The sequence below is a fragment of the Notolepis coatsorum genome (assembly GCF_963971535.1).
Source record: "Notolepis coatsorum genome assembly, chromosome: 4".
Lineage (NCBI taxonomy): Eukaryota > Metazoa > Chordata > Actinopteri > Aulopiformes > Paralepididae > Notolepis > Notolepis coatsorum.
In genome coordinates this window covers 42,074,372-42,092,927 of record NC_140168.1, presented here as the reverse complement: position 1 = coordinate 42,092,927, position 18,556 = coordinate 42,074,372, and the positions used below count along the sequence as shown (strand labels likewise).

Sequence of the window (18,556 nt, the reverse complement as noted above, 5' to 3'; positions counted from 1 at the left end):
GGATGGGACCTTTCTGTTCCCTCTGATCTTGTACCCATGCACACGCTCACACACCTCCAGCGTGCCGTCCTCGGTGCAGGCGTGCAGCTTGAAGTGGTTGATGCTGATGGCGGTGATAACATGGCCCTTCCTTCTGGAGTCACAGGAGCAGTGGGGGAACATGACCTCGTTGTAGCCCTCACACGACCTCAGCAGGCTCAGGTACTGTGGGAGCAGAACCACACACAGCCGGCTTGTAAGTGGTTAAGACCTCTGCCTCTGGAACCATGTGTACTAGGGGTGTAACAATGCATCGCAATGCATCGATCCTAAGGTCGAATCGCATCGAATCGTGGTCAAATTAATATTGAATCGTTGCCTGAAGAATCATAATCGAATCGAAGTGGGGTCAAATATTTACACCCCTATTATTGACCTATAGCCCATTCATGCTGAATTAATCAGTTCCCCCAGCCAGATTTGTGTATAATTTTTTGTTTGCCGAATTAACTGATAGAAGATTAATCTAATCGAATCGTGGTCAAATGTTTCAAGTTTATTTATTAGTCGTCATACAAAAATACAGAATACTTTTATATGAAATGCTTTTTCCTGTTGTGCTCCTGAGAGTGTGCTAGATAAAAATAAGATAAGTAAAAAATAGAAGTCAAAAGTACGTAACAAGTGTAAACAAAAGTGTTCAAAATAAAAGTGTTCAATATACATATATACAATATAAATTATGCATTGAATCGTTGCCTGAAGAATCGTGATCGAATCGAAGTGGGGTCAAATATTTACACCCCTAATGTGTACCCCTGCTGGAACTAGGATCGAACCCCGTCAGAACCTTCTCTCCTCCTGTCTCACCTCCTCCCGTCTCTCTCAGCCTCCCACTGTCTCAACACTAGGATTTGGGTCAGTATGTATAAAGAAAAACAACTCTTTGAAAACAAAAACTTGCTTGGCTATATTTCGCTTTGTGCTTTTTTTTTTTTTACATTGGTAATGTGATGGTTATAGCTGTGACAGAGAGGCAGAGCGCGCCGTCTCCCTGACTCCTCATGAACAAAGAGTGGACTGTGGCACTACTGACCGTGGCCATCTTGTGCTGCTCTGCCAGCTTCTGCAGCTGGTAGGACTTGTCCTCCGTTTTTATGAATCCCTTCTTCACATCATCCAGTGCCTGAAGAGAGAGAGAGATGTTAAATAGAATAGCTTAGAATAACATGCCGTTTCACAATTAGCTCAGAGCAGTGGCACAGCAAACCAAATGATCAGCACCTATTAAACTGCCTAATCTGTATGCTACCTGGTGAAAGTACTTTGTAGACTGATAACGGATCAGCATGTACTGAACACGGATCAGCATGTACTGAACACGTGCAGTTGTCAAGTCTTTTGCTTAGTCATAGAAAGCACGTCTACGTTGTTCTAAAAGAAACAGCCCTGTTACCTGGTGTAGACGCGGTAGCATTACAGTGACAATGGGTATGTGTATCAAAATATAAATCGCTCGTTTAGTACCTGGTGGCGACAGTATTTGGTTGCAGATAGCTGCCCAATTGGTAGCCAGCAAACGTGCGCAAGCCTGTTGTGGACTTCACAGAGACATTCTTATAATAATTAATAAGAGGTACAGTTCTAAATACTAATAATTAGCTCGGCTAATGTGGATGAGGTGTTGCAGGAGAGGCGGGCCTTATTGCCTTTGTTCTTTGCCCCCTTTCCTAGTCTGCTTGCTTTGTTATTCAAGGTCCCTTGTGAAACACAACTCAACATAAAGAAACCTAGTAGACACAAGAGCCCGTAAGGAGCACAATAACCAACAAGCTGTTGTTTTGATTATGTTCACATGACATTCAAACACCAGAGGAAGAGGTTACTATAGCGAGGCTGAACAGTATACTGAATACATCACAATATGAAACAGATAGGACAAGATATTCCTTTATTGATCCCCTTGGAACAACACCATATCTATATCCCCAAGGCTGCAATATGGACATCTTCTTCATTTGTTTTCTAATAAATACAACCAGTAAGTGAATGACATGAGAATATTACATGAATAATAAAGACAGGCACAAAATTAGCACAAAAGTGCAGACATATAAAGTCACATCGTTTTTCACATTAGGATCTAACGTCCCAATAGGCCACCTTGTTTATGGTTTGATTCTATTGCAGTTTTAAAATAGACAAATAATAAAAATAGTAAAATAGAATAGAGAGAGTAAAATAGTGCAATAGTGCAGTGCAATACAACATTTCTGAATTACTGTTAAACAGTAATTTTACTGTTTTTATCTTCCCTGTTTGATATCCACAGTTTAAAACATTCTTCCTTCCTGTTTGATACCCACTTTGACCCTTTGAACCACCCTCAGTCTCAGGGTGAACCTCCCTCTGAGGGCAAACCTCCCTCTCAGGGCACAGTTCCCTCTCTCGGGGCGCAGTTCTAGGCCTCGTTCCCCCACACAGTAGTGGAGAAACAGTCCTAATATTACTATAGTAGTATTACCTGGTGGAAGCACTAGTGGAGGACCTAGTATTACTGTAGTAGTATTACCTGGTGGAAGCAGTAGTGGAGGACCTAGTATTACTGTAGTAGTATTACCTGGTGGAAGCAGTAGTGGAGGACCTAGTATTACTGTAGTAGTATTACCTGGTGGAAGCACTAGTGGAGGACCTAGTATTACTGTAGTAGTATTACCTGGTGGAAGCACTAGTGGAGGACCTAGTATTACTGTAGTAGTATTACCTGGTGGAAGCACTAGTGGAGGAGGACCTAGTATTACTATAGTAGTATTACCTGGTGGAAGCACTAGTGGAGGACCTAGTATTACTGTAGTAGTATTACCTGGTGGAAGCACTAGTGGAGGACCTAGTATTACTTTTTTTTTTATCACATTTTTTTTATTATTATTTACATGAAAACAAGACAACACAATAACAATACACAGAACTTCACAGGGAAATAACAGAAACAATAATAATACAGAAATAACAAATTAAAAAAAGAAAACAGAGTACAAGCTTTTAAAATGTAAAGGGGTACTATCTAATAAATGGCCTTTCCCAGTATTCAGCACCGTTTTCCCGGCTGTGTGGCCCTATATTAATAAAACGTATATCTCTAATTCTCAAAAAGGCCCATTCTTCCAATTCACCTCACAACATTCACCCTCACCGAGCTGAGTCATCACAAAATGTGCATATCAGTGATGTCAGAGATTTCCCAGCTGCATAACAATGTGGCAGATGCCACCGGGTCACACAGTGGTTGGAGGAGCCCAGCCTCAAAACGGCCTAAGGTCCTGAGGTAGAAAAACGCCGCTTTTGAGTACCCGACTAGAAAAACAAAACAATGAACCTTCTTGAAAAACAAAAACCTACAGAGGTGTTCCATAGACTCACAGGAACCGTGTAAAAGTGTCCAAATAGTGAAGAAATAGCAAAATAGCTCCCCCCCAATAAAATCCCCCAGTTAAAGTCAAGAGGACAACACAAAAGACAAGACATTTCCTCCTCCCCCTCCCACGAGACCGCCGGACTCCCCCGAACAAGCACCCCAACCCCGCTCAGCCGCACACGGCGGTCCTGACCTTCTCAGCTGCTGCGAACCACAGGTCAATCCCAGCCTGCCCCACCCCAATCACCCGCGCCGTGGATATCTCAAGATAAATCACATCCAACAGTGTTAGGGACCAGTTAATCACTGTGAGCTTCTCAGGCTCCTTCCATCTCAATGCTATTAGCTTCTTCGCTGCTGTGACGCCCGCTAGGACAACCCTTTTTTGTTGTACGGACGCGGGTAGTGTTGTTATATCGTTCAGGAGTAGCGTAACAGCTGTGAATGGGATAGTTAAGCCACACAGATCTGAAAGTTTGTCCGTTATTGACCTCCAGAAGCGGGCTACTGGTGGGCAATCCCAATACATATGCATATAAGTGCCAGTGGCCCTTTGAGAGCACAAAGTGCACCGAGAGTCGGTTACCAGTCCCATAGCAAATAGCTTCCTAGGTGTAAGATATGTCCTATGAATATAATTAAAATTAATTTGCTGGTGATTGGGGTTGCGGGAAGACAATGCCACATTTGCCCAAACATCATCCCAGTCAAACTCGGGGTCCAACTCCGGGATATCCCCACGCCAGATTGTATCCAATGACAAATTTGTATACGTGGATTGAATTAAGAGCGTATAAAAGTCTGAGACAAACCCTCTGGAGGTCGTCCTGTCCACTATGAGCCTGAGGAAGGGGTGTGGTTGCAAAGCTTGAGCCCACGGCACGCCATGCGCCCTCAGCGCTGACCTTAGTTGAAGGTAAAGAAAGAAGGACTCGCCGGGAAGATCATAAAATTCTTTTAAGTCCTGAAACGCTCGAAGGCCGTTCTTTGCCATTGAGGAATACTAACCGGCTTGTGCCCAACAAGTAGTTGCTGGTTATTAAAAATTGGAGAGTCCAAGTGCCATGGGCATTTAACCGCACACGACTTCTGTACATTACGCCATGTTTGGATCACGTGAGTTATGATCAGTCCATACCTCAGTCGGCATTTCGAAATAGGGACAGTGGAGTACACTACATCCTGCAATCTTAGCGGTGAGGACCTAGTATTACTATAGTAGTATTACCTGGTGGAAGCACTAGTGGAGGACCTAGTATTACTATAGTAGTATTACCTGGTGGAAGCACTAGTGGAGGACCTAGTATTACTGTAGTAGTATTACCTGGTGGAAGCAGTAGTGGAGGACCTAGTATTACTGTAGTAGTATTACCTGGTGGAAGCAGTAGTGGAGGAGGACCTAGTATTACTATAGTAGTATTACCTGGTGGAAGCACTAGTGGAGGACCTAGTATTACTGTAGTAGTATTACCTGGTGGAAGCACTAGTGGAGGACCTAGTATTACTGTAGTAGTATTACCTGGTGGAAGCAGTAATAGAGAGCCAGTCCTAGTATTACTATAGTAGTATTACCTGGTGGAAGCACTAGTGGGGGACCTAGTATTACCTGGTGGAAGCACTAGTGGAGGACCTAGTATTACTATAGTAGTATTACCTGGTGGAAGCACTAGTGGAGGACCTAGTATTACTGTAGTATTACCTAGTGGAAGCACTAGTGGAGGACCTAGTATTACTGTAGTAGTATTACCTAGTGGAAGCACTAGTGGAGGACCTAGTATTACTGTAGTAGTATTACCTGGTGGAAGCACTAGTGGAGGACCTAGTATTACTATAGTAGTATTACCTGGTGGAAGCACTAGTGGAGGACCTAGTATTACTGTAGTAGTATTACCTGGTGGAAGCACTAGTGGAGGACCTAGTATTACTGTAGTAGTATTACCTAGTGGAAGCACTAGTGGAGGACCTAGTATTACTGTAGTAGTATTACCTGGTGGAAGCACTAGTGGAGGACCTAGTATTACTGTAGTAGTATTACCTAGTGGAAGCACTAGTGGAGGACCTAGTATTACTGTAGTAGTATTACCTGGTGGAAGCACTAGTGGAGGACCTAGTATTACTGTAGTAGTATTACCTACTGTAGTGGAAGCACTAGTGGAGGACCTAGTATTACTGTAGTAGTATTACCTGTGTGGGGGGCGGCGTGGCTCAGTGGTAGAGCGGGTCGTCCAATGATCGAAGGGTTGGTAGTTCGAATCCCGCTCAAGCCCATGTCCATCCCACTGCCGTTGTGTCCTTGTGCAAGACACTTAACCTACTTGCCTCGTATGAATGTGTATGCATGTGAATGAATGTTGGTGGTGGTCGGAGGGGCCGTAGGCGATGATTATTCGCCACGCTTCCGTGAGTCTGCCTCAGGGCAGCTCTGGCTGCAATTGTAGCTTACCACCACCGGTATGACTGTGTATGAACAAATAATGGACTCTGTAAGCGCTCTGGGGTCACTGGGGGTGTCATGAAGAGCGCTATATAAATCCAATCCATTATTATTATTATTACCTGGTGGAAGCACTAGTGGAGGACCTAGTATTACCTGGTGGAAGCAGTAGTGGAGGACCTAGTATTACTGTAGTAGTATTACCTGGTGGAAGCACTAGTGGAGGACCTAGTATTACTGTAGTAGTATTACCTGGTGGAAGCAGTAGTGGAGGGCCAGAGGGTTGTCTCTCAGCAGCTCCTCCTCCTCAGAGCTGAACAGCCACTTGCGTAGAGCCAGGCAGGTCCCCGGCACTGCAGACGTGTAATTCTGCACATATAGCTTATGGGGAAACTCGTTGGGAGCCAGTTTCCTCACTGGAGAAGAGGAGAGGGGCTCAGGTTATGATATGTCTAGATCACACTCTGTATACTGATTATTAACCATTATTTTGAATGGCTGGCATTGGCTGCACTTGGCCTCCGTCTTTGTTGGAGGTATCAACGTCTGTTTATTTTTAAACAAAACTGATGACCTAATGAGTTTTTTCCGACTCAGTCTTTAATAAATGGATGTGAGGATGAGTGCAAAATAAACAAAACACAAATAAACACAGTTCTTACCGAAGGAGTGGTTGATGACTTCGAAGAGGGCGAAGTAGCTGGCCATGATGCTGTCCATTCCAACCTTCATCACTAAAGCCTGAGAAACAAAGAGGAGGAAAGATGAGTACAATCATAGCCGTCAACATTGGGATTTGAAAAAACGGGATATTTCGCCCCGCCCCCTTCCCCGCCCCCTCCCAATGTAGTCCCCCCCCCCCCCTCATATGTATATTATGTAAGGGATAATGTATAGCTACGAGGTCATTGTCGCAAAATAATTGACAGACACTGCGTTCTGGAACACCGAGGCGCAGCCGAGGTGTTCTAAACGCAGTGAAGGTAAATTATTTTGCTACAATGACCGAGTATAGCTATACATTATCCCGCTTATTACATGGCTAACTTACTAACAATATACCTAATTAATTTTACACCATCGACAAGACGAGATCAAATGCAGACGCAGTTGTTCTGTGGCTCCACTGTCATCGGCAGGTGTGGACTTGATTGAACATGATGTAGTGCAGCTGTGCGAGATAAAGCTGGGAACGAGGTTATAGCTTTCGTGACTGCGATCAAAATGCTTGATTGTGATTGGTCAATAGCGCTCTGTTGCCCCTAACAGCGGTCATTATTGCGCGTTGCCCGTAGCAGTGGTGGTAACGGAGCACTATTGACCAATCACAATCAAGCATTTTGGCAAATGTTAAAACGCCATGTAATAAATATATATATATATTGTCTGCACTGCGCAGCCGTGGAATCGCGAGGCCATAGATTTAGAATAGATAGAAAGGGCACATTGTGGTGTATCATAATTAATTTGTTGAAATTAAAGAATATTTACACTAAGTTCTCTTTTACCTCTTATTTAATTCATTCATTTAATTGTAGGCATTGTTTATATTGTACATAGTCCTGTGTGTTGTATATTGTGTCCTATGTTACTTTTGTATTTATTGTCTCTTTCTATATACACCGTGGGAAGGGGGGCACATAATTGAATTTTTCTGTATGTATTGCACAAATTGGAAAATGACAAAGTTGACTTATAGTGTCAGACACTAATTGTAATGTTAAAAACGGATACTGCTGTAATATAAAGTGAAATTCTACCATGCCTCAATGTATAAACTTTAAACATACACTAAATGTTAATGTTAGAAATGTTCATTTCCATTATTTCCACCATGTGCAACATTTCCTAAGAACAGCAATGTCCATTCTATCAACTCCAAATCTGTGCTATGAGCTCAATTCTCCCGGTGCATGCAGAAGTAGAATTGCTGTCTTGTTTTGGATGAATGAGTAGAAATTAAAAATGGAAATCTTCTTTTATTAAAGTAGTTTTGACATGTAATATAGATAAAGATATTGTTTCATTGTGTATTGATTAACTTTACATTTGCTCTTCATTCATATTACAAAAGTTATACTGGCACGTCTAATACAGCAATGGATTATGGGTAAATGCAACGTCAAAGCAGTGCCAATGTAAGACTGCCTTTACATTAAACGAATGACAATAATATAGTATAAAGTAGGGTATTTTTTGGACTAAAGAATGGTGTTGTCTCACCCTACTCGCATGTTGAGGGAGAGCACCATACATTGAGAAACCACGGCCGAGAGTGAGCTCTCCGGGAACAACCCCACTTTGCCGGTATCACAAAACAGAGGATAAAGATGATTGTTAGGGTAGTCGTTCAACATTTGGGCATGGAAGGTCTGAAATGGGAGGAGGTGGTTAGGGAATTGGAGAAGGGGGTTGTGAATATTCAGGAAGTCCAGAGGCAAGGAGTGTGTCACAGAGGGGGGCTTAGTCAGGGAGGATCGGCATTAGTTGCACTTCATGATGGGGGATGATGATGTGACCTGCTGGGGCAGCGGACTGAGAGCAGGGGACACAACCAGGCTGGATAAGCTGGTCAGGAAGGCCAGTAGCGTGGTTGGGGTGGAGCTGGACCCCCTAGCGAGGGTGGCGGAGAGGAGGAGCCCTGCCAAGCTCCAGGCCATCAGGGAAAACCCCTCCCACCCACTATACACAGACTTGGCTGACAGGAGGAGCATGTTCAGTGCTCACACTACCCAAATGCAGCACTGAACGGCACAGGAAGTCCTTCATTCCAACAGCCATCAGACTACAATGCATCACTGTGCCTCACTGCATCACTGAGCACAGAGTAGCAGCTCCATATTGGCCTCCAGGCTCCACAACAGGCTCCACAACAGGGGGCAGCGACTGCTCGACATTGACCTAGGACTAATAGGAACCCAAGGAGGACAATAACACTACCTTAGGCATACTGCACCTTATGTGGATACTGTGATACTGTGAATAATGTATATTTCAGTTAGTTAGATAGTAAATTATAACACTACCTGATGCATACTGCACCTTATGTGACACTGAATACTGTGAATATATATTTCAGTTAGTTAGATAGTAAATTATATTGAACTATTTGTTTACACTGCTTATGTTGTTTTTACTACCTGTACCCCCCCCCCTTCCCCCATGCTGCTATGATGCCTCAGTATATTTTTACTGTATTTATTTACTGTATATTTTATTCCATTTTTATTCTACTCTTATCCTAGGCAACTTGATTTGATTTGTTTTATTATCAAAAATAAACTAATTGAACGGTGGGGATGAATTGATGAATGAACGTTAGCCCCGCCCCCTAGTAATCAATAAATCCTCAGATGAAAACCGGCTATACCTATGAAATCACTGTTACATTGAGATAGGTCGCTCTGGGCACTCTGCACTGGAATTCCCAGAGGATTGTACACAGACGTATGTTTTCTTGCTGTTACTGTGTGTGTTACCTGGTAGACTTGGTCAGTGGTGTCAGAGGTGCCTGTGTGTGTGTGTGTACCTGGTAGACTCGTCAGTGGTGCCTGTGTGTGTGTGTGTGTATGTGGTGTACCTGGTAGACTTGGTCAGTGGTGTGTGTGTGTGTGTGTGTGTGTGTGTGTGTGTGGTGTACCTGGTAGACTTGTCAGTGGTGCCTGTGTGTGTGTGTGTGTATGTGGTGTACCTGGTAGACTTGGTCAGTGGTGTGTGTGTGTGTGTGTGTGTGTGTGTGTGTGGTGTACCTGGTAGACTTGGTCAGTGGTGTCAGAGGTGCCTGTGTGTGTACCTGGTAGACTTGTCAGTGGTGCCTGTGTGTGTGTGTACCTGGTAGGGCTGAGCCCAAACATTCGAACCTTCGTTCGTTACGTTGGCATTCAAATTCTAAATCAACATTCGAATTTTTTTATAATAAAAAAAAAAAATTCTATTAATTCTGTTTAAACCAATGGGCTTTTTCTTCATTTACATTTACATTTACATTTAGTCATTTAGCTGACGCTTTTATCCAAAGCGACTTACAAGTTCTGTACGACAAGCCATCAGGAAGGGCACAACTCTATCAGCTGAGCAACAATGTTCATCAAAGTGTTGAGTGCTACAGTGTAGGTTAGTTTATTAGGACAAGTGCATGACAGTACGGTTAGTTAGGGTTAGATTTTTTTTTTTTTTTTTTTTAATTCAGGTAATGGTTGAAGAAGTGCGTCTTTAGTCGACGGCGAAAGATTGGACGTGATTCGGCTGTCCTAACTGGGGTGGGTAGTTCATTCCACCATTGTGGGGCAAGGACTGAGAATAGGCGACTTCTCTTTGATGACCCTCCCGGAGCTTGGATAGGAGTAGGTCTGAGGCGGCCAGAAGATGCAGAGCGTAGGGGTCTTGAGGGTGTGTAGTTAGAGACCATTGACCGGAGGTAGGCGGGAGCGGTTCCCTTTGCCGCACGGTATGCTAGGTCGAGGGCCTTGAAGCGGATTCGTGCAGCAATGGGGAGCCAGTGCAGGTCCCTTCACAGTTGCAGATAAAGATTAGGCTACACTAATATTATAGTATTAAAAGAAACTGATGAGTTATATTCATTAAATAAAGTTGATTTAATTGATTTAGTTGGGCTGGGGCTTCTCCCTGGGCTGAGTCTGGAAAGTTGATTTAATAAAAAAAAAACTAATTTAATCAGATTAATCACTATTCAAATTGAGGATTTAGTTTGAGGATATAAAAAAAAAAAAAAAAGAGAAATGTAAAGTAGTACATTTAGTAAAAAAAGATTTAAACAATTTAAAAAAAAATACGAAGGTTCGAACGTTTGTTCGAAAAACCCTGACGAAGTTTGAATTCCAAAAACACGCTTCGGGGTCAGCCTTAGTACCTGGTAGACTTGGTCAGTGGTGCCTGTGTGTGCGCGTGTGTGTGTAGGGATGGGTATCGTTAGGATTTTATCGATACTACTACTCTTATCGATACTGCTTAATGGTTCGGTACTTTATCGATACTCTTATCGGTTCTTTTTTATTTAGCAAAAAATATTTAAAATGTATTAAGAACAGAATCGACATTGCTTTATTATTCTTTTATATAACTATATTACTGCAACCGGAAAAAAATTGCCGGAAGATCTGGATTCTTACATATCTCGATGTGATTTATCAAGAAATATCTACAGCAAGAATTTTGGGTCTCAATGAATCCAAAATGACAATGTGGTTAGAAGTGGTGGAGAGAATAAAAGCTAGCATATAATGGTAGTGTATGGTTAGGAACAAGTTATAATGGTTGGATTATCCAATGGGGGGTCCGGGAGGGGGGGGTACGAGCTAGAGCATATGTGTATAGGTTTTTAGATAACAGGTATTAGGGGTATATCCTGTATAAGACAATTAACTAAATGGTGATTTCATTGGATGTGCACTGTCAACTAATGCTTGTATATCTTATTGTGTGTTGTCATGTTTGTTTATGCGTTTGTTTAAAAAATACAAAAATACAAAAAAAACTATTACTGCACATGGCTACTTTTTTATCAATTAATACAAGCAGTCAGATAAATTAACTATTTTGGGACTTTCTATTTTATTTAGAAAGTTCTTAAATCAGAATGTCCCACCCAATACCCAGCTGTTAAAAACGGTTCAATACTCCATGTTATTAGTAGAGGCTGTGCCACTCTGTCATCCTTCCTCTAGCTGCTAGGGTGAAGGGACTTTGGGCTTGCTGGGACCGGTGGTGGTAGAGGGAGGAGGGGTGGGCTGGGACATGGTGGATGCAGCCTCAGCTTGAAGATCTTTCATCTTTCTAATATATTTGTAGCTAAACAATTAGCTAAGCAATTCTATTTTATTTATTAGCCTATTCATAATAATTCGGTATTAGCCTAGCTAACTCCGTATCTTGGCTTACCTGCAGTGGAGGTGGATGGAGATGGAACACTGCGAGCAAAGCAGTCGAAAACGGCACATTTCTGCAGACTAATGTTATGTTTTGACAACAGATGTTTTGACAAATTGCTTGTATTGCCACCCTTACTGGCAAATGTTTTATTGCACTTGTGGCAACGTGCGTCGTCGGCATCGACTTTCGTAAAGTGTACCCAGACTTTCGAGCGCTTTGCTCTCTCCGCCATGACGAGCGCAGAGCTCGGTCTGCGCTTCAGCAGAACGGAGCCACTGACTGGCACCTCCCTTAAGTACCTGTGTGTGTATGTGTGAGTGTGAGTAATAATGGCTCGCTGCGGCTCGCTTCTTGTGCAGAGAGAGAGAGAGGAGAGATAGTTTGCAACGTTTAAATTCCTCAAAAAAAGTGCGTGCGTGTGTGTGTGTACCTGGTAGACTTGGTCAGTGGTGCCTGTGTGTGTGTGGTGTACCTGGTAGACTTGGTCAGTGGTGTGTGCGTGTGTTTGTGTGTGTGGTGTACCTGGTAGACTTGGTCAGTGGTGCGTGTGTGTGTGTGTACCTGGTAGACTTGGTCAGTGGTGCCTGTGTGTGTTTGTGTGTGTGGTGTACCTGGTAGACTTGGTCAGTGGTGTGTGTGTGTGTGTGTGTGTGTGTGTGTGTGTGTGTGTGTGTGTGTGTGTGTGTGTGTGTGTGTGTGTGTGTGTGTGTGTGTGTGTGTGTGAGTGTGTGTGTACCTGGTAGACTTGGTCAGTGGTGCCTGTGTGTGTTTGCGTGTGGTGTACCTGGTAGACTTAGTCAGTGGTGCGTGTGTGTGTGTGTGTGTGTGTGTGTGAGTGTGTGTGTGTGTACCTGGTAGACTTGGTCAGTGGTGCCGTTCTTGCGGACTCGGACAGAGATGGTCGTCTTGTCCGGCAGGGCTATCCGCAGCTCTACGTCGGTCACACCGTTGTAGTTCTACAAGGAAAAAAAGAGGTGACAAGTAGAATAAGGGCTTTACCCTAAACAATGGTATAGGGTGCAGCGCCACTATGTGTTTAAAATGTTTTTAATTCACATTTTAAATAATAATAATTGCAGTGAAAGCTTGGGGCCAGCTTAGAAACAGAGGCATCATTGTCTAATATGTGATTGTTCTGTCTATATACACTACTTATTTGGAAGTTACCCTTGAGTTGGCTATTTAATTGAAATTATATTTTTTTAATTGCAGGAAATTACAGCAAATGGCTTCCTTTATTGCAATTTCTAGCCTCCTGGACAGGGGACCACCCCCTACAGTAGAATCAGTACCATCTTGTTTGAAAGTCCTGGAGGAAACCCTGACAATTATCTGTTGATTACAGTATCTGCTTATAGGTATGGAAATCACATGTTGGATAATCCAGTTGACGTCCGTCATATTGGACTGCAGGGTAATGGTGATGTATGAATCATCATATTGGACTGCATGGTGACATATGAATGAATCATCATATTGGACTGCAGGTTGGTTGTTATGCGTGATACAGAATCATATTGGACTGCAGGGTAATAGATTACAATAAATCATTAACAGTTTGAGTGCCAGCCATTAACATTGGAAACATGGTTGAATGCCAGCACCCACTTCAATGATAGCGTTGTGAATGCATAATCTCTCTCTTAAATTATGGCTATGTGTCTAATCTGCCGGTCGTTTATCAATGACTTGTTTGCAGTCAACATTGTCGAAACGGATTTATTTTTATTTTTATTTTTTATAATCGGTTCATTTTCGTTATAGCATTTTGAAAAGCCCTTGTTTTCAAGGAAAATATATAGATTCCGTGATAAACTGCATTTACTGGAATATTCTAGCATACACAAAAACTGCCATTTTTCAGCCTATTTATGAATCGTTTTCAAATAAACGCTAGATTATCGATAGTATATGTGTACTTATGCACGCTATAGAGGCGGGCTGAAAATCGATTCTCTCATTTCCTCATCAGCAATCACCGCGCACAAAAGGGCAAAAGCTTATATCTCTGTGAAAACAGCTCTGATTATCCTAAGACTGGTAAAATAAATTCCTTACCCGAGATCAAATGTTATCCAAAAAGATTATTCCAATTCCTGATCGCCATTCCAAATATCGATCACGCTTATTGATTACATTGTTGGTACTGTAAATACATAATCCACGCTGTTCTGATGGCCGGCGATCACTTGGTCTCTTCAGTTGGCTTGACTGAAAAGTAAAATGAGGAAACTGACCACTCCCCCTGCATCAGTGTAAAGTAATGGGGTGCAGTTACACAGGGAGAGACGAGGGGGCGGTATCTTCCCAATTGAGCTCAGAGAGACTGCAGCACTAACCCGAGGCTCGATTGATGAAATATGAATTCAAATCGCCAATAAAAAAAAAACGACAAACAAACGCTATATAGCGTCGCCGTCTGGGGCACTCAAAGGTCGGCATGAACTGACAACAAAAAGCGTCCGTGGCACTCAATGTGTTAATGTCAACCAAAATAATGTGTATCACGGATCACAACATAACAATAAATGATGGATGGATGGATATATAGCGTAGAATACGCTATAACAGCAACAAAAAACATGTTAGGAGACGACATACCTCATCCGATTCAGACAGAAACTCCTGCACGATGTCACACTCCCCAATCACCCGCACTGAGCACACTGGAGGGAGAGAGGGAGGGAGAGAGGGAGGGAGGGAGAGCGAGCGAGCGAGCGAGTGAGAAAGAGGACTGGCTGATCTTATCTGCATCATCTATGCTCCGATGGCCTCTGCTGTGAGGTCTGACAGGACTTGCAGGTATCCCCGTTCAGAACATTCCTCTGATATGACAGTACTGTAGAGACGAGCCCTCTGCCCTCCCCTCTCTTGATGCTCGCACCATTGTGACCTACTTGCTCCTTCACTTCCCCAAACAGAGAGACTTCGTCAGTCATTCCGTTCATCATGTGCAAAATGTGTTACACAAGTAGACGGTCAACAGACGTCAAACCGATGTCCAAAAGAGATCCTGCTGGTCATCGTTTAAAAAGTTCAACGTTTCATTGGTTTTTCGTGCCATGTTGTACTGTGGCGCTCTTTCAAATGTTGATATCGTTGCACCGTTGTTGCAAAGACAAATTATTGTGTGATAATATTTGAGCTTCTGTGCCATTGAAGCCATCTCTCTGTCATCCTACCACACCACTAATCATCTCTCTCATCCTACCACACCACTAATCATCTATCTCATCCTACCACACCACTAATCATCTCTCCGTCATCCTACCACACCACTAATCATCCCCGTCATCCTACCACACCACTAATCATCTCTCTGTCATCCTACCACACCACTAATCATCTCTCCGTCATCCTACCACACCACTAATCATCTGTCATCCTACCACACCACTAATCATCTCTGTCATCCTACCACACCACTAATCATCTCTGTCATCCTACCACACCACTAATCCCTCTCTGTCATCCTACCACACCACTAATCATCTCTGTCATCCTACCACACCACTAATCCCTCTCTGTCATCCTACCACACCACTAATCATCTCTCCGTCATCCTACCACACCACTAATCATCCCTCTGTCATCCTACCACACCACTAATCCCTCTCTGTCATCCTACCACACCACTAATCCCTCTCTGTCATCCTACCACACCACTAATCCCTCTGTCATCCTACCACACCACTAATCCCTCTCTGTCATCCTACCACACCACTAATCATCCCTCTGTCATCCTACCACACCACTAATCATCCCTCTCTGTCATCCTACCACACCACTAATCATCCCTCTGTCATCCTACCACACCACTAATCATCCCTCTGTCATCCTACCACACCACTAATCATCCCTCTCTGTCATCCTACCACACCACTAATCATCTCTCTGTCATCCTACCACACCACTAATCATCTCTCTGTCATCCTACCACACCACTAATCATCCCTCTCTGTCATCCTACCACACCACTAATCATCTCTCTGTCATCCTACCACACCACTAATCATCTCTCTGTCATCCTACCACACCACTAATCATCCCTCTCTGTCATCCTACCACACCACTAATCATCCCTCTGTCATCCTACCACACCACTAATCATCCCTCTCTGTCATCCTACCACACCACTAATCATCTCTCTGTCATCCTACCACACCACTAATCATCCCTCTGTCATCCTACCACACCAATAATCACGCCCAAGCAGTTTAGTCAACTGGTTATTATCACCTTCTCTCTCCTGCCCATCTAGAGTGTGTCTTGACTCCTGCCTAAACGTACCTTATGTATACTGCACCCGTGTATACTGTATACTTACTTACTTACTCATAGTATATATTTAGATTCTAGTGTTTATTGTAACCATATTTATTGTAATGCATAATACCTCATCTGCACTTTGATCACACTGCCTACTACGCTCATATGCGTATATTCAGAGTTAATTATATTGTTTACACTGCCTATTTTTACTTTTCTAGTGTACTATAATTGTATTGCCTGTATTATGCCTTCTACTATTACCATACCTGTACCTCCCCTCCCCCGCATGCTGCTATGACGCCTGAATTTCCCCAAGGGGATCAATAAAGGAATATCTCATCTTCGAGCATATCCTCCCCACACCAGGCCTCCACAGTCTCTCTCATCTGCCCTCGTGAAAAACACATCACACAGTGAAGCCTCAGAGTTCCAAACTGGTTATGAGTTCATGAGGTCGTCTGGATGGGAGTAACTGGGTCTGCAGCACACCATAGACAATGAATGGAGCACAGACTTTCTTGAACAATAATGTTACATTGAGTTCTTAAACCCATGAAGTTTAGCTATATTCTTAAGATTAGATTCACATTTATTGTCAGAAGTATATGCAGGTATATACAGACATATGTGGATAAATATATATATATATACACACAGCATTATTGTTGTCTTTTCGAATAAGTATGAATTATATATTAGATATTATTCAATATTAATAGCTATATTATTTATTTCTAATAACACTAACAGAATATAAACCTCATTTGGGTGTTAAAAGCTCACACAAACATTTTATGGGCCCCCTTTAGTGCAGCCAGGAATTGTACATCCAGGTGACACCATGACAGGTGACATGGCTTGATTGATGTAAGTTAGGTACTGTAGGTAGGTGGCATTCCCCTTTCAGGAAGGACTTGGTCACTTGCCCAACAGAGCTATCCCGTACCTCACCATTCAAATTATGGAGAGTATGTTCACTGCAGTAAACTACAAGCCAAAACGTCATATTGTGATTATTTTAGCAGATATTGCTAATGTGAAATAGCTTGCAATATCATTTATTTAAAGAACCAGTACATTTACAGTTAAACAAATAGTTAATTCAGTCAGAAAAAACTGATTGTGAATGTTAATGTCAGGCGTGTCATTTTATTTTAGGGTCAGATGTATAATTTGATTAGTTATAACCGTTTTAATGCACCCTCCGAGCACAGCCAGCTCTCAGTATGTTGAGGGGGCGTGGCCCTCTGTTCATTGCTTTCAAATGCAAACAAATTCATGGGACCAGTGTGATCGGTTGCTATGGGAGATTGACATTGGCTAACCTGTGCTAGCAGGTGATAAATAAATTGTCACAGTTGCTATGGATTGAGTGATTAAAATTATCCTTTATAACTACTGACAACTGACAGACTGACTGATGGGCCAATCAGGGTAACCCGAGTAGATTATGCTTTCAGGGAAGAAGATTTTATATCAGAAATGATATGATTCTGTTTATATCCAGGGGCATAGTGATCAAAGAGAGTTAATCATAATTTTCACAAAAACAGCTCTAAAATATTGGGCATTTTAGGGCCATTTTACATCAACATACTTATGTAAAAAGAAATGTGAAAAAACACGATTTTCATTGTACTGAATCTTTAAGGTCGAGTCAACATTTCCTTTTCATTATAACTCTTTCAGTAGTACCGTTTTACCCCGAATGTAAGACTCTTTTTTGTATGCCAAAAATTACACCTGAAAAAGTGCAGTTGTCTTATATTTGCAGACTACAGGTTGAGAGGGAAGGAAAGTTCAACTTTGGAGCAATATTTAGCCCTTGGCCACTACCTTTTATTTTACTTAAAACGGAGCCTTCTACAGCCTCCAAAAGAATATTAATGTTGGATGATCCACCAGGGCCTCATTAGGTTTCAGAGGGTTAGAAGTAGGCCACGTTAACCAAGGAGTTATAATGCACATTTTAACATCATGGTGATCAATGAGGCAGAGTCTAACTGAAATATAAACTATGAATGGTTTTCTCTTTTCTCTCATGTTTCGACTAAATACCCCGTTACTTAATTTGTGTAACACTGAGTAGGTTAGGTGGGGGGTCCATCTCCTTGTATTACATCTACTTAGTATTTCTCTGTGTGAATGAAGCACGTCTGCCAGACTCTTCTCAATCCTACTTTCTCACATTTATTTAAATTTATTTTATTCAAAAGTGCGCATATTGCGTTATTTGGGATAGATAGTGTTTCTTTCATATCGCAATATCAACATGAATTTGACATATTGTTCCAGCCCTACTCAGCGTCCTTCCCCTCCCCGCCTCTACCTCTCTCCATGTACTCCTCCAGCCCTCTGCGCCGTGCGTCCAGCTGCTGTTCGGAGAGGGAGAAGGGCCATTTCCCGGGCAGCTTGGGGAAGGTGTATGTAGCGAACTCCCTCTTCAGGTTCTGATGCAGGATGGCGAACTCCCGGTAGCGCTTGGCGCACAGCTGTCTGCCCGACATGTAGACGTTGTACACCTGCGGGCCGTGGGGGGACAGGAGATGGGAGGGGTCATCGTACGG

General features: G+C 42.7%; 1 protein-coding gene across 1 annotated transcript in view; it reads right to left on the bottom strand.

Annotated features, from left to right (window-relative positions):
* snx27a (sorting nexin 27a) overlaps nucleotides 1–18,556 on the bottom strand; it is a 34,008-nt gene that overhangs the window by 4,543 nt on the left and 10,909 nt on the right. Inside the window, exons 3-9 of the mRNA XM_084312226.1 lie at nucleotides 18,319–18,511; nucleotides 14,319–14,383; nucleotides 12,569–12,673; nucleotides 6,491–6,569; nucleotides 6,081–6,244; nucleotides 1,076–1,165; nucleotides 55–204 (exon numbers count right to left, since the gene is read on the bottom strand). Of these exons, the coding sequence (XP_084168352.1) occupies nucleotides 55–204; nucleotides 1,076–1,165; nucleotides 6,081–6,244; nucleotides 6,491–6,569; nucleotides 12,569–12,673; nucleotides 14,319–14,383; nucleotides 18,319–18,511 (846 nt within the window). The remainder of the gene's footprint in view (nucleotides 1–54; nucleotides 205–1,075; nucleotides 1,166–6,080; nucleotides 6,245–6,490; nucleotides 6,570–12,568; nucleotides 12,674–14,318; nucleotides 14,384–18,318; nucleotides 18,512–18,556) is intronic.